The 16,707-nt window shown below is 37.0% G+C and overlaps 2 protein-coding genes across 3 annotated transcripts; both read right to left on the minus strand.

Annotated features, from left to right (window-relative positions):
• Positions 1-1,727: 1,727 nt before the first annotated feature.
• LOC121765486 (uncharacterized membrane protein At1g75140-like) lies at positions 1,728-4,147 on the minus strand. The gene has a single exon (XM_042161663.1). It carries the CDS (start codon positions 3,944-3,946, stop codon positions 1,844-1,846), a length of 2,103 nt encoding a protein of 700 aa, XP_042017597.1. The 5' UTR covers positions 3,947-4,147; the 3' UTR covers positions 1,728-1,843.
• Positions 4,148-5,027: 880 nt separating this feature from the next.
• LOC121765183 lies at positions 5,028-16,462 on the minus strand. Of its 2 annotated transcripts, XM_042161235.1 has the most exons (25): positions 16,284-16,462; positions 14,913-15,503; positions 14,701-14,825; positions 14,483-14,577; positions 13,991-14,203; positions 13,554-13,644; positions 12,991-13,042; positions 11,747-11,812; positions 11,363-11,514; positions 10,345-10,415; positions 10,037-10,237; positions 9,874-9,912; positions 9,626-9,730; positions 9,135-9,224; positions 8,929-9,004; positions 7,867-7,963; positions 7,716-7,785; positions 7,466-7,642; positions 7,263-7,385; positions 6,991-7,074; positions 6,579-6,763; positions 6,315-6,453; positions 6,177-6,236; positions 5,665-5,736; positions 5,028-5,462 (listed from the first exon to the last, which is right to left on the minus strand). In XM_042161235.1, the coding sequence occupies exons 2-25, from the start codon at positions 15,473-15,475 to the stop codon at positions 5,355-5,357; spliced, it is 3,054 nt and encodes a 1,017-aa protein (XP_042017169.1). In that variant the 5' UTR covers positions 15,476-15,503; positions 16,284-16,462; the 3' UTR covers positions 5,028-5,354. The 2 variants fall into 2 exon arrangements, with proteins under 2 accessions (XP_042017169.1, XP_042017170.1); XM_042161236.1 differs by lacking the exon at positions 11,747-11,812.
• Positions 16,463-16,707: the final 245 nt, after the last annotated feature.

Below are 16,707 nucleotides of genomic sequence, written 5' to 3' on the forward strand. Positions count from 1 at the left end.
GTATTGATAGTGCAAGATTTACTTCTTATTGGCAAATGAAACAAATAAACATTTTACATATCGGTTTAAAGAGTTTACTGAAACGACTATAAATAATTATCATGGGCTATTGCTTGTCATCGATAATGTGTGTTAAAGCTTTAACTAATCTAGAACTAATTATCACCTGAAAAAAATTGATCCAATAATAAATCTCAAACTTTAATTTGGATTCAATTTGATAGAGAGTTGGTCCAGGTCCAACCATTGAACCAAATCATAACAATAAAGTTCAATTCGTTCAAATACAGTTTGAAGGGTTAAGAAAAAAATGGAACCATTGTATAACGGCAGATATTTTCATGGATTAACCCCAAAAAGCTTTTGGTAATCAGGTTTTAAGAGGAATTACCGACGGCGCAAATTGGCTACATACTACACAAACTATGAAAGAGTGATGGTGGAGTCAAGTGGTTAGTTGTTAATAGACAAACAAACATAAATTCCAACATCCTTGACGTATCCAAATCTAAGACACAATCCTTTTATTCGCTCAACTTCTCTAAATAATATTGCATGCGATTTTTATGTCGGTTTCGTCGGTTTATTGATGGAATTATTTAGATTCATTTCAATTGATGACGTAGGCAGCCTATTAATGAGATGTTTCTTTCACAACTAATTGATTGGAGTATGTGTGTGTTTCTTTCTTTGGTAATAAGGATTTAAACAATAGATTAGGGAAATATATACTCCGTATTAATGAAGATTATTTCGTGTTTTTTGTGGAATTGCTTGTGATCATTTTTGGGATTAAAAAATGATTAATTAATGATGTGAAGCACAAGCCGACCAGTTGTCCATTTCATTGTCGCTCGTGAACAAGCTATTCTACTGACTATTACTAATGGCGGCTCATCAAGATTTGCTGTTTTCAATCTTTAATTTGTTTTCTTGTGCCAACATCTGAGATGAGTGTTTAATAAATACTGTGACGTTTGATTGATGAGATGTGGAGTATAGAAATGTGAATCCAATATAAATTATTTGATGAAACGGTTGATTGAACACGTTGAATATATCATTCGTTTTCGTGTACATAGATAGACACACTTCTGAGGCATCGGATCTTTGCATTGAAAGTGACTTTTAGAGTGAAGTATGATAAAATGTTTCACGAAATAAAATTATGATTTCTGAAAGTATTATTGGGCTTGAAATTGATTTTTAAGTGATTTATAACATTGGGCTTCTAAGTAGTCATTTGTTACACACCAAAGCAAAATGTTGCTTCTTCAGTTCTTATTGCTCTAGTATTAATAGGGTTAAATGCTTCAACAACTATGAACTATTTCCATAGTTAGTTTTTCAATAAGCCTATATACTAGTATAGTATGGTGCACTAATAACAGTTATAACATGAGGAGTAGTATAACACAATAATCACATTTTTTATGCACATTGCCCCAAAATGGAAATTCAGCCAATTTGAATTCTAATGTTGTAGTAGCAATAATGCTAATAACCTTCTGTTAATAGATTACATATGTGATGGTAGTGCTCTAAAATTTCCAGAGTTTAATTTGGCCAAACTTTCGTGTTGGTGGATAATTGCAAGAAACTGTAAATTGGTAGAATTATTCTTTAAAAGTAAAATTCAAGGGAAAAAGTAGTAGTAAGTATTCAAGAGAAATGCAGCATTTGAAGAATGGAATACAGCAGTTAGATGAGCTAGTATAAGACATAAATGCCTCAAATTGCATTTTATTTGTTCTTTGATATAGTGTTAACAAATTGACAAGTAGAGCCAAGTGCAGAGGTGAACACAGTTTATATGAGTGTAGAATATGGTAATACCAAAACCTCAGTTGCTATCCACACCTTGGCTACTTACATAGGGATTTTCCCTTCTCTTTGGAGCAGCCGAAGCTTCCACGTTCGACCCCCGGTACTTCAGTTCTGCTGTTCTGAAACGGGGGTCAACGGGGGAAGACCTAGCATCTGTATCCGGACTAGGCCTGTAGTGATTCGTTGCAGGCCTGGAATCCATATCAGTGCTGCTAGGCCTGTAATGATTCGGAGCAGGTCTAGAGTCCGTATCAGCGCCACCTGGCCTGTACGGGTTGGCCCCTCCACCTGAATACCGCGGTGGGGAGACATACCTTGAGGAGCCTCTTAGACCACTGCCTCCTCTTAGCTCCATGATCTCAGATTTTCTTGAAGGATCCGGGAAGGATCTGTCGCCAGTGGCTGAACCTAACAGAGGAGCTCCTGACGTGACAGATGCTGAAGTGAAGGGGTCATCGGGGCCCCAAGAGGTGAGCGCCTCCTTCTTGTTGGCGAAGCACTGCCAGGCTCCGAAGAGGAAGAGGATGAAAAACAGGACAGGGCTCGTCCACAAGATGCTGTTGAACTCATTCTTGAACACAGGGAGATTGGAACGATACATGGCAACGTATCCGTTCCCAAGGCTGATGATCACGAGCTTCTCGTGATCACTGGTGATCAAGGGCACACCAAATTTCTTCTCCATGCTCACATCATCGCCCTGTTGCTGGTTTAGGAAAGGCGCTATGATCTCGTCAAGGCCTGCAGAGAACAAGAGCCTCAGCCCGCCAGCACGGACATAGTGCTGAGACGAGACATTATACACATAAACCTTGTCCTTGTTAGCAACCAGCAAGTAGCCTTTGATAGCCTGCAACGCCATAGGTTCGTCCATGTCCAGCTTCTTCTTTGACCTCACCCGACACTTGAAGTTCATCACGTCACCTAGCAGCGACGTCTGAACCAAGTCCCCTTCACCTGTCAGCCCATACGCCTTGGACCGGTCCATGGCATCAAAAACATAACTCTTTGCAACAGAGCTGTTGAGACCCTCACATTCTGTCTCCTTCAGTTTCATGGTTCTCAAATCCAACGAGCCAGCCCCCGTGTCTGTGAGAAACAACAGACGTTGCTTCAAGAACGCAACAGGCCGTTTACTAGGCGTAGCAGTACCATACAGCATCCCATCCTCCTTAAACACCATAATCTTTCCACCACCATCTATTGCCAAAATGTACCTCCTCCTACCAATATGGTGCACTTCCATCATGCTAATCCGCAAACCCCAAGATTCCGGCATCTCAAATCTCCCAACTCGCTCCACATGAAGCGAGCTCCATTCATCGCCACTAAACGTCTCCCAAACCCGATGCATTACAATAACGCCATTGTCATGGCCTGTCACAATCAAGGTCTCATTCTTGTGAAGTGACAAGTAAGAGGCAATGGCAGAGATTGGTGAGGGCTTCTCCACCTCGGGGAAGGCCTCGAACTCCAAGGCAACCTCCCCACTCCTCAGAAATAAATACAACTTCCCATTATCATCCCCAACAGCAAAGTACTTGCTCAAACCCTCAAAATCCTTATTAGGCAACACATTAACACAAGTAGGGGTTGAAATCAACTTAACTGCCGATACAAACTGAAACCTCTCCGCCCAAAATGTGTTAAACTTAGTCACCAACATCGGCCCCGACTTCATCCCACCTCCTCCCCTCATCTCTCTTTTACCAGACAAACTATCCTCTTCCTTAATTTCCTCAACACCATTAATCTCATCAGCGTGTGAAGATAAAGAAGGCATCTTTTTGCTTCCCAGATCATCAGAAAGCCGGGATTCTAGCTTATCAACGAGCTGCGTGAGGTTTTGAACTAATTCTTGAAGTTTCACCAATTGGAGCTGCTGCTTGCTTACCAAATCGTGATCAACACATGTTCCCGATGAAGGGTTGTCGTTTTGCTTTAAAGGGGTGTCATTTTTTATGTCAGTTTCGATTACTGAGTTAGAATTTACAGAGGGGTCGGATTCGGGTGATGCAAGAACAACGCAGCAAAGAGGTGGGTAATAAGATAAATCAGCGAGGAGGAAAGAAACAGTTAACACGAAGATTAACTTGCCTTTTCTGCGAGACAGAGCCATCCAAATTGAAATCTGGGAGCGGTGGAGTAAAGCTTCTGTGATAGGCTGAGGCTGTTACTGTTACTGTTACTGTTAACTTGGGAGTTTGAGCATTGAAGTTGAGATCTGAAGACTAAGAGGGGGTTATTTTTGTAAATTTCACATGGGTTTTGGGGGAGTTATGTGAAAATGGCTGCTTGGACAAGGGGTAGAATTGAGATTATGATTTTGTCTGAAAGCAACGGCGGCGACGAGGTTTTGTACTTGTATAAGTAAATGATCCAATAGGTAACTAGTTTTTGTCTTTTCTCAAATCTAATTTTTTTGGTAAAATCTGATTTTATTATGGACCTCGTTCATTAAAAAAAGATTAATTTTATCATTTAGATCATCCACTAAAATTAGACTAATTTTAAATATAAAAAGTTTTTAACATTTGAATATTACTAATATTTTGGACCTCACAATCCTCTAATACTATGTCTTTTAATTTTTTTCTATCTCTATTACTTTACTAAATTACACATTAAAATTCATGTCATAGTATATTTATTTATGGTGGATGGAGGGAACAAGTGAAAATGAAGAAGAATATGCTCAATTAATACTCTTTATTGTCAGTAGCCTCTACTTGAAAAAAATTATACTCCCTCCATTAAAAAAAGATGACCGCTTCCTTGAGTGGTACGAAATATTATGCAGTTTTATTTTATATGTTAAGTGGAGAGAGTAAAGTAAGACGAGGGGAATAAAGTAGAGATAAATATGTTTTTATTTTTAATAATAGGTTATTTTAATTGGGACATTCTAAAAAAGGAAAGTGGATCATTTTGAATGGGAGGGAGGGGAAGGGAGTACTTTGATATATTTTGGAATTGAAATTAAGTAAAAGAAGATGAATATGTTATGTAACTGACTTGGACTATAAAATGAACTTGATTTTCCCTTCTCTCACTTAGAAATGATTTTTTAATTGTAAACTAATAGTTTACATTATAATTGTTGCCTGTTGGACATAGATTGACAGGCTTTTTAGTCAAAGATCCAATGCCAAGATCAAGATCACTTAAGTAGAATAATCCCCCTTTTGATAAACTATACATAAAATAAAATAAAGGGTTGTATAAAAGAAGACATGCCCATAATCAACTGAAAGACAAAGTATTCATGAACTCTAATCCTTTATGCTGTGAAAAGGAGAGAAGATTACTAAGTTAAAATTTGCTAAAGATACAACGACAAAATTAGCCTGTGTTCCCCTTACTATGTCTACTATGAGATCTACCATCTAATGCTTATGTACTCAATTTCTGTAACCTCTCTCTCTGAGGGGGAAAAGGCTATTTTAAACTTAAAGATGACACTTTTTGCATCTTCTAACTTCTACAGGGGAAAAAATGGGTTGTCCAGGTACCAGTTGATGGTAGTATCAAAAACCAAATGGTGACTTTTTCCTGCTTCCGCCTTCGCCATATTGTTCGTTCCATTTTCTCAACTCGTTCATACTGGCTGCATCAAAGGAAACTGATGGTCCCACCTAAAAAACAGTTATCAAATTCAATGTAATATTAGTCCAGAATTCCTTCCACTGAGAAGAGACCATAAAAGCTTTGGAAGGTACATTCATTTTATAAGCACGTCCGTCTCCTAGAACGATATGAAAAGCGTTCGTTTAAATACAATCCTAATAACATTATGCCATGTGAAGCCTTATAGCATAACTTGGGTGTGGATTTTACCTTAGTTTTAGCTTGAGTAAAATCATCCAACTTCAGTGGTCTTAAAAGTGGAACTCCATCAAATTTGGCACCCTGCAAGGAGATCATACAAGTGCTTAAGGCTAAAGGTATGGTCAAGTTGAAAAAAAATGAAATGTATATTCTGATAGCTGATATGAGAGCGTAGGAATAGACACTTGTAAACCCTACTTATTTCCTGGGAGGAACTCGTGAGTTCATAATGCATTTTGTCTCACCAGGATCCTTGGATCTGGTGTTGGATTAAAATTTTCCTAACTTCCTATCATTGTCTCCTTTCATGACATAGGTAACATTGTAAAGAAGTCACAGCTTGGAAGACCTAAGGCTAGATGAACGAGTTCATAATATTTTCCAAGTGCATGAATGAACTGATGTAAATCAAGGATCTTATAATGCATAGTATAATGCATTCATGTTCACTTTCACAAGTTGATTGTAAAGTTAGGCTTTGTGACAACAACCAACAGGCTGAAGGTTCTCGTATTGTTCACCTTGCTTTCTTCTTCTAGCAACTCTTGGACAGGTCTGTATGCTGCAGCAATGCAGAGGTTCTGTAATATAAAATGTGAAAACTAGTTAAGAAATAAGTACCAATCGACTCTGTTTGCTAAGTATGAAACTGTCATCACCTTCAGGTCGCTCCCAGAATAACCTTCGGTAGAATTTGCAAGTTGTTCCAAGGGAAACCCAGTTTCGAGATTTTCTCGAGCTAGAATTATCTTGAGTATTTTATGACGATTATCAGCATCTGGAAGGTCGATGTAGATCCTAATGTCAAGCAAATAAATCACATCAGAGTGTCAAATTCGTGCATCTTAGACTTCTTAGTTTGCCATTTGTGAAAAAGACATGAAATTAAAAAGGAGGAAATTTTAACTCTGGTGAAAAATTACCTTCTTGGTAAACGACGAATGACAGCATCATCAAGGTCGAATGGCCTATTTGTAGCACCAAGCACAAGGATTCTCTGGCTGTCTTTTGACCTCAAGCCATCCCAAGCTGCCATAAATTCATTTCTCATTCTTCTAGTTGCCTCATGCTCATTAGCCCCACCACGAGCACCAAGTAAGCTGTCAACCTGCACCCGGCACATGCATGTGCAAGATAGTAATGAAGCCAAAGCAGGACTCATCATAACAAAACCCATGAGCTTTATCAATTGTAAAGACGCACTAAGCTGCTGTTAGATTCAATAATTTCAAATACCAATCTGAGAAAATGCACTTAAAGATACTGAATAAAGTAGCAAGAGAAAGGTTTCAGTGATTTGAACAAGGACGCACAAAAATACAGAAGTGGTCTCACCTCATCGACAAAAATAATAACAGGAGCCAGCTTGCTGGCAAAGGAGAAAAGTGAACGAGTAAGTTTTTCAGCATCACCGAACCACTGCATCAAAAAGAAAGCAAAAACTGTTAAACAAATATATGAATTTGCTGGTGGAAGCTTTAAGAATTGCAGATTAATGCACAAAGTGAGTACATCTCTGTTCTGCTTTTCTTTGTCCTAACAAACTATCCATGAGCGGCAGAAATTACAACAGAGGATAAGTTCAAAAAAAATATACTATTTCTTACCTTGGATGTAAGTGTTGAGCCAGTAATACTAATGAAATTTGCACCCGCTTCTGTTGCAAGTGCCTTCGCCAACAGGGTTTTTCCAGTTCCAGGAGGACCAAAAAGTAATATCCCTTTGCAAGGCTGACAAGAAAATTACATTCACAGCTGTGAAGGGGCAGCAGAAATGAAAATTGCAAATAGGTGGTGTAACAGTAGTTTACCCGCAGCAAATTTCCACGGGTGAAAAGCTCAGGTCTCCGCATTGGCAGGATCACAAGTTCATTTAGTGCCTTCTTCACATCTTCAAGTGCACCCACATCATCAAATTTCACACCAATCTCCCCTGGAGGAACCACTGCTGAAACGAAGTTGTTCTCATACTCATCCTTTGCAAGATTCTGCAATTTGTATGGCTTAAATATGATAGTAGAATAGATGCAAAGTAAATTGGTGATATAAGTAAGCAAAAACCTTCAAATTTTGGGACGGTTTCTTTGAAGCTGTTTCCTGCTCCATTAACCTCAAAATTGCAAGTTCAAGACTACACAAGACAACCTACAGCAGTCAACATGATGCAGATAAAAGCTGGTTCTCAGAAAACCACAAGCAGAGAGATAATTACCTCTCCCGAGGAACCTGCAACCGATCCCCCTTGACTGAAGGAAGGAGACATGAGGATAGGTAATGACTTCTGGCCCAGCCAACCACCTTCTCTGCTTCTGAAAACCATCGAAAACATAAGAAGGATGACATGTATTCATAAGAAGAGTGAGTAAGAAGATATTATTATTATAATAAAGTTTGATCTTCTGCATCCATTTTAACATGAATAATTCATCATCTACAGGCTACAGCACCATAATCTGCAAGGGTTCACTATTAAAAGCAAAAGAAACAAGAATAAACAGAGCTTTGTCTTATTTTACACTCAGTCGCATGACTCATACATTACAGTGCTTCTTGTTGGTATCTAAGCCAATTCATCAATCATGGCAGTTAATGTTAGTATGGAAAAAATCAACCTTTTCTCATGATGATTGGGTCCCCCCTTCACAATTAGGAGTATGAGAGTAACTACACAAGAAGAGAATGAAATTCTTGCACAACTACAATTAAAAGACTGCTTTGGAACCCTAAATAATAAGATGAAAGACAACCAACTGACTCCAGATCTCTTTCAACAAGACAAAAGACAAACACTAAGCTCTTAGAAGATGTCACCATACTGTTCTATAATCATTTATCCTAAACTTTTTGCATAAGAGGTCGTTGATCGTCCATGTTGATGAACTTATTTGTGTTAGCTCTGTTAGGGCACTTAATTAACTGCCTATCACAAAAATTGAAATGAAACTACGTATAATAGCTTACAAGTTACAATGTTTGGGTGAGTCCTTTGGAAACATATGTCATCACGTATCATCATTTGAATGGAATACACCTCTTATAAACAAATCGAAGGCATCCTATCTACAGTCAAATAATTCCATAATACACCAGGATGATTGATGGGGCTGAAAAATAATCACTCTATGTTTCGGAAACTTGTCCTCCTAAGTCCTAAGACATAGATTCAGAAAGACCTGAACAAGATATGTAGATCAAGATGTATTATAGCATGCAGGAATTCTAAGTTTAGCATCTCATTTGCATCTAAACATAGATCTGCGAATGAGTTTCTTACTCTGTCTTGACAGTACAACATCATCAGTGTTTAGATGTAACAAGTCCATGCATGATAATTCATGTTCCTCAAGAACCTGAAATAAATAAGCACAGCCTCTTAATTGAAGTGATTAAGACTGGGCAGCTTTGTTGTGGGATGAAAGACAAACATCATAAAGTATGTCAGTATGTGATTGCAAGTCTGCAATGAAATTGCAAATGAACCTTGTGTAATTCGCTCAAGTTGTTTCGTGATATTATAATTCTCTTGTCTTCCTCAATCTGTTTGTTGAATATCTTCAAGATATCTTCCTCCTGTGATCATCAAGAACATTCTGTAGTCACTTCCTACTACAACCTTATTTTATATTATCAAGTAAACCAAATTGGAACTAGCTTATTTATCAGATTTTCAGTCTGTACACGTCTAATTGATTTGTATTACTCTGCAGTCTGCTACAATAGGATACCAAAGATTTTCATAATGTATAGCAATGAATAAATAATCAAAACAGAATAAAAGCTTTTGAATAAAAATTCTAGGACACATGGAAAAAATTGATGAAAGGAAATTCAGAGATGCTTTTTAGATAGATGGCCAAGTGGAGAAAAATCAAATCATCACAAAAATAAGAGATTTTTCATCAAAGCAACAACAACATCTGGATCCGAATTGAAATAAATTTTTAAACGATGATGATATCATAAAGAAGTACCTTCGGCAGATCTAAACACATCACATTAGTGAATAGCTTATATAATTCATCGTCTCCAGACCGTTTAGAAGGTTTTAAGCCATCTGCAAGTCTCTTCAAAAGAGGCTGAGAAAAAAACATCAAATATCTAAGATAACATCAAAAGTAACAAATAACAACAGTCCTTTTCAGTCTAATTAGTACTGCTAAGCAAAGCTTTGGAGATGGCGGGTGCATATAAAAAAATATTAAGAGCTACTGAAAGTTACCAACTTAGCAAGACGGCCCAAGTTTGGAAGTACCATTGTCTGTCAAAAACCAAAAGAAAGGTCAGGAGGAGGTTGCTTTGTTGAGCTCATACGAGCTACAAATGATCATGATATACTGAGCACAAAAGACACAAGTGGAATCGGTTTACATATTGGAACTTACAAATTTGTCCTTCTCTTTTGAGTTTGATTCTGCTTCTATTTTGTCTTGTCCACAAATCAAGACCAGAGGACCTGATAATTTTTCAAACATCTCTTGCATCTTACTAACAAACTCTTTGCGATCCGACTTTGAGACTGCCCTTGATAGCCACAGAGAAGAATCTGGAAAGTAGACCACGAGTGGCTGTTGTGTCTCCAAAATCTGCATTAATATTAATGTCGTTCCGGTAACTATAAGATCCCCAAATAATATATACGTATGAATTTTTTTCAAAAAAATAGTTTCTCATGGTCATTTAAATCTTCCACCTCACAAAGCACCTCCATCGCAGTATAGCTGTCATGTGTTTGAGCATTAAGATCATGTTCGATATCCTTCACTGCAATTTGAAGATGATGGAAGGGGTGGAGGGGTCAGGAAGTCAATCATGGTTTTATATTGTGCAGACATCATATAACTATAAGAAAACTACTACGGAGTACCATTTATCATCATACTGGAATGCATTATTGTCGACAGTGCATATTCAATTCTGACAATAGACAAAATACAATTTTTTGTAGGAGTCCAAATATAACTGAGCATAAGTATGTATGCAGAGAAGGGAAGTGAAACTAATTAATATGCCTCCAAAACACAATGTCAGAAACATACCCTAAACGTGACCTATAAAATACAGTAATGAAACAAAGGACGAAGTTCTATAAGCTAAACTGACAATGAAAGTCATCTCAGAGAAGCACATTAGAAATGAACAAATCAGTAATGCACCATTTTGTGCACCAAATCTAATGCCCAGCCTCTGTTCCGTTCAGTCAGTAATTCATTTTAAAGTGACACCAAAATATTGCCAGACTTCATACACATTAGGGGCCAGGGCAAGCCTGAAATTGCCAAGCTGCACTCAAGCATCAACTTATATATATTACTGCAAGAATGATCACGTTTTTAGCAGTTTTACCGCATAAATTCTATTCCATAGTCAAATTTGCCGTTCAACTTTAACTAAAACTAGTTTATCACAAGCTACTCCCAGTTTCCTTGAAAAGAGATCTTAAACGAGAAATCACAGCTAGTAGATAATTACACAAACCCAAGCTTCTATATGAGCATGGCATGATTGACTACAAACACAAAAAAGGGCTAAGAACACCCAAATTTCAGTGCTTCCACTCACTTCTGCAACTATCACTTAAAGAATTTTAGGACCAGAAACACTAAAGTGTAACTTATAATATCCGGAAAGTATATATAAACTACAGAAAGAAGCACCTGGCAGATTATTGTTCTAGGTTCTAACAGTGGTATCCAGTAAGTAATATATACCATTGAGCCAACACACTGAAGGTTTTGCAGTAGCTTCTGCACTTTTTGCTTCGTTTACTTCCTCTGTACTCTTGAAACTAATATAAAATACAACGGCTACTTGGTCCTCATTCACTTCATAAACCTCTCCTCGTTGACCGTTAGACAAAGTCCTGAAAGATATAGTGTTGAAAAATCAACCAATTCAAGTAAATGAAACTGCAAGTACAGAAGAAACTAGAAACTATCACAAAAGCACTGATGGGGTAGCAAAAGGATGCATGCCAAACAGCTGTATGAGTACATGTTTATGAATTAGCTGTTCCAGAAACTCAACAAACATTCTGTTTTAGGACAAGAGATTAGTAGCTGCTCCACATGCATTTCAATAACTTACCAACCTACCTGCCACGAATGATAGTATAAGCATTTGTTGGACCATCCGATGTTGGTATCTTCCCCAATAAAACCCTGTGACGAATTGGATATGTCAATGATAAGGTGCAGATAAGTTGAAAGATTATGGCCAATGTGCTTTTCTGAGTCTCGAATGTAAATGAGGCACGTCTCAAACCCCCAACACCTACCCCAACTCTGACAGCCGGAATGAGTGAGATTTATGATAAAGGTGGACAAAGATGCTCACTTCTCAGATTCCAATTCCCTACAGCCAGATTCCCTCTCTGCAGTGATGAATATTGTATTCTAAAGTATTTGGCTTGAATCTGACTCTTCAGCATTACAATAATTCAGGCTTTTGACAGAGACATACTTCCCATATGAGAGACATAATCCAATATGAAGCCAAAAATGCACATCATTTGGAACATCTTTATACCCGAATGTATGTGCTTAGATATATATGCGGTTTATATCCTATTTAAAAGCACGCCTTAATAACTTAAAATTATTCAACTGGATTCAAATCACAAGTTCCCCACCTAGCATGTTTGCACAATTAGAGGTTTTTTCCTATTTTCAGTTGCATATTTTGATGCTTGTAATATGCTCTTCCTTGTTACTTTTGAAGGATCAACATTTTTTCTTGCCTCTTGAACTTAGGAGAAAGACATACTCCTAGAAGATGGTAATGGAGTCTCAAAGGCTTCGTATAGAGGATTGATTTGTAGTAGATGGTAATTCAAATTTTCTGTCAAATACAGCATGGAAGAATTTCTACTCGTTCCTTCAATTTCTTAGCCAGTTAGACACTAAAATGAATTATCTAAATGCAACTACAAGCACTAAAAAGGGTAGAAGGAACTATAGAAAACAAGAGGGAGCAATTATACTTGAGAAATACTACCAGTAGCTCATACAAGAGATGTAATGACAAGGGAAAGTGGAAACAACAAAAACAACCAATTTTTCATGTTGAATTTGCACTAATTGATTCTACATGACACATGACGTTTAGGGTACCAATTTAATAAAGAACTATGCATTTGCTACAAACTGAAAAAAAACAGCCCTGGTAATGAATATCGGAAATAAATAATGAACATCGGAAATAAAAAATAGTACATATCTTTATAGTAAATAACATAACACCATTAAGCACATCTAGAAACACGTTAACAATGTTGAAACTCTTAGATGAAAAGGCGAAAAGCTAAGTTTCTTGACAAATATCATGTTAAGACAATTACCTATTATTTGCTTCAACGGAAATGGATGGTCCAATGTACTTCACTCGATCCCCTGATGAAAGAACAATATGATGTATCACAAGAAGAAATGACAGATTATAATAAAGAAAATAACACCATATGATTATTGTAATTGAAAAATATACTACAAAATATTTGCAGGCTGAAGTAAAACAAAATTGTATACAGACTTTCATTATGTGGCAAAACTCAAAAGAAAGAAAACTATAAAACCCTTCATCTACAATTCAAGTGATCAAGTCGGCTAGCCATACCCAAAATTCTCTCTGTGGGAATACCAAATGGATTTTAAGCATGTAAAGGGGGAGGGGGGGCGGAACGTATGAAGAGTAAGAAGAAGAATTCACCAAGCTCTTTACTAGAATGAGGCTATAAACTGAACACGCAAGCTCATATGCCATGGTATAGAAAGAAATAATGCAGACTATAAATTTTTCGATAAATGTCCCAAGAGACTGCGCTCCCGTAGGATCTTTTAAGACACCCCCAACAGTAACATAACTTTTTACCACAATATAATTTGGCATGAAAAAGTATATTACCTTTCTTTAGTTTCTGACTGACCACATTAGATGTTTCTGTAGTTTCTGGGTTTGAAGATGCTGAGGAGCTTTCAGATTCTCCAGAAACACTCTGCAATACGAAGATCACAAACTATTAAATATATATCTAAGTTACATAGATTCACATACCCCTCATGGAGATCCAAACTACACCTGCTACTTGTGAAACCTAATATCCAACAACTTCAGGTGAATGGAAGGATTATCTCACTTATTCAATAGTACTAGCATATATTAAAAATCGAAAAAGTTTCTTGATCAGGGACACAGTAATGAGCGATAAATACCAAATCTGCTAATTAAGTTCTAAAGGTTATCATATGAAGAAAACAATATGTCACAGATTTTCTCTTATTCCCCTTCATTTTCATTATGAGCCCTAATACAGAACAAAACCTCATAAATAAAAGCATTACCTTCTCGAATTCTTCAATATTGCACGGAATAAGCTTTCTTATATCTTCAGCTGAGACATTAATATCAACTTCATCATCACTTCCATCAGTTCTGCCCTCATCGCTGCTGGTATAATCCTCATCATTGCTTGCATCATTTTCATCTTCAATCTCAGACTCCGACATACCTTCAGAGTTCTCCTCTTCCGACTCACATCCATCTTCATTTAAATCCTGAAAAATTAACCAAAAGACGCCATTGGAATACTTCCTTCATAAAGTAGGAAAATGTTGCTTCAGCTGAGCAGCTTTATCTAAAACAGGAGACACGCAATAAAGATCAAGAGCAAGAACCTATGCAAACAGGAGGGGGTTATATCTTCAGGATCAAATTTCACAAAGTATAGAGGAAAATGTTGCTTAAGTTTCACTCATTGAATAAGATAATGTAAGATTTTTTAAAACATGATTGGTGGACCAAAAAGATGGAAGGAAATGAAATTACAAACTCACATATGGAGCTAAAATGCTGCTATCAAGGACCAATACTGGTACTTGTAAATCCCGAGCAAGTGCTCTGACCAATCTTTCCCGGTACAGCTCCGTACCTTCAAACCCAAGTGTTATTCTTAGCCATAAAGGATAGAAACAAAAGTTGCAAATTAGTTGACAACTTTCCAAGAAGCATATGCTGAAAATGAGGAAACTGACTAGAGCAGATCAATACTCACCCGGAATGCTCCGAATCAAAATTCTCCCACTAGCAGAAGTCAAACGGCCTCCATAGTCTGTAGTCAACTTCTTATGTTTCAGATGGGAGGCCGTACATTCCACGAGAAGGTTTTTAGTGTGTTCACTGCAAGAACAATATCTTTAAGTACTAGCAAGTAACTATATGCAACTAAAGAAATATAGAATCAGGCAATCAAAAGATAGCACTTACTGGATATAGTAAGGGAAATTATCCCACGAGACTGTTATCTTTTCCCATGGAGTAATCCTTCGCAGGAACTCGTTTCTAAATCTTTCTCGTCGAGTTAGAAATGAGGAATCCTTCTTTTTATTATCCATGGAAATCTTTTCATTTTTAAGCCACTCCCTTTGATCATGCTCCCCAAGGCAAGCATGTGCATCACAATGTCTGGAATTGTCTGTAGTATTTTCCTTGGGGATCTTTTCCTTTTCAAAATCCACCACATCTTTGTTAGGAACACGCTTATCCTCACTGGCATTCCTTCCATCGCCTTCGGAACTATAAAATCTTAGTGAAGAATTTATACAGCAAACATCTGGCCTTGAACTTGATCTTCTATGCCATCTCTTGGATGAAAGCCCTGATAATAAAGAATAATTTGACACATATTCCTGGACCAAGCTACTGGCTCTTGTTGCAGTGCTCAGATATTGTCCAGTGGAATAATCTCGACAGCTAGAGCTACAAAAATATTTGCTGCGCTGAACCACATGATTCCATTGGTTTTTATACTTAAGTTTCCTTGCATACATCGCAACTTGTTCGCAGAAAAGCCCAGACCTGAAAGATGAGAAGCTCACTAAGTCAGAAATACTACTTACTAGTTTATTAAGCTTCAATCTGGGGTAAAAAATAAAAATAAAAATAATAAAATAATAAAATAATAATAAAAAAAAAGCTTCAATCTACAGTACAATGAGCTTCGTTTCTTTTGATGAAACTAATCAAACGAACACTGTAAATCCATTATCTCTCCTTAAAATCACTTATGCCAACTTTCAACGGTAAAAGGTATTTCTAGAATATGCAGGTAGTTCTTTTAATGCCTTATAAGCAACGTTTATTACTCATTTTTCCTGGCTGCAGAACCATCCCAGAGGCCACCTCAGGCTAATTCAGTGATGTAGAACTGTAATTATATTGTATGTGTGTGTAGCATTAAGATCTGTATGAAAAATCCCACAAATAATGTCGAATTCGATAATTCATCACGAGTACGTTTCTTGACAAGGCGAATGCAACTAATGCAGCAATGTCATTTATAATCCAACAAAAGAAGAAACACTATCTATGAACACGATTGATAAAGACGGAACCTTTACACATTCAATTACCAAAAAAGGCATAATTTAGTACCAACAAGTATCATTATCGTCCATTTCTGAACATTACAATGAACCATCCCAATAAAATATTATAACAGAAATATTAACAAATCCCAATAAAGCTTTTATTTTTCCCCAATTGTTCTCACTTCCAGAGCAAAACGAGCCACCAATCCAGAAGAAAAGATATACACATACATATGTTAAATATGGGAAATAGGAACCTTAATGTTACCTTTTATGTATACTTGAGTTGGGGAAAAATACAGACACGGATCAATATATGAAAATGATGAATTGGATGAGAAGCAGAAGTGCGGGGCGCCCACTAATGGGGGAGGCGATGGAGATGGTGAGTGCAATTCCTTGCGCTTTGTGTTTTTTTATGTATATTCAGTGCAATAGGGCGATAAGATCTGGTGGATTCTTCAGCAGGTAAAAACTAAGGGTTTCGGTAAATTTTATTTTCTCATACTATTTCCATTAATTCATGTGATAAAGCATCTTATTAATTAAAGGGATTAAGGGACATTTGCTCTTAATATCACAAAAAAATTTAATAATTATTTTTTTCCATAAACTTTGAACTTGGCATATAATATCACAAATTTAAATAGTTATTAATTTTTTCTACCGGTGACAAAATCTAACTACATTAA

The sequence above is a fragment of the Salvia splendens genome, chromosome 14 (assembly GCF_004379255.2).
Source record: "Salvia splendens isolate huo1 chromosome 14, SspV2, whole genome shotgun sequence".
NCBI lineage: Eukaryota > Viridiplantae > Streptophyta > Magnoliopsida > Lamiales > Lamiaceae > Salvia > Salvia splendens.

Coding starts and splice junctions, on each gene's coding strand:
- LOC121765486 (XM_042161663.1), bottom strand. CDS start 3,946: ATGGCTCTGTCTCGCAGAAAAGGCAAGTTAATCTTCGTGTTAACTGTT.
- LOC121765183 (XM_042161235.1), bottom strand. CDS start 15,475: ATGTATGCAAGGAAACTTAAGTATAAAAACCAATGGAATCATGTGGTT. Junction 14,826..14,912: donor AATTTCCCTTACTATATCCA/GTAAGTGCTATC, acceptor TTGTTCTTGCAG/TGAACACACTAAAAACCTTC. Junction 9,731..9,873: donor TGGGCCGTCTTGCTAAGTTG/GTAACTTTCAGT, acceptor TTTTTTTCTCAG/CCTCTTTTGAAGAGACTTGC.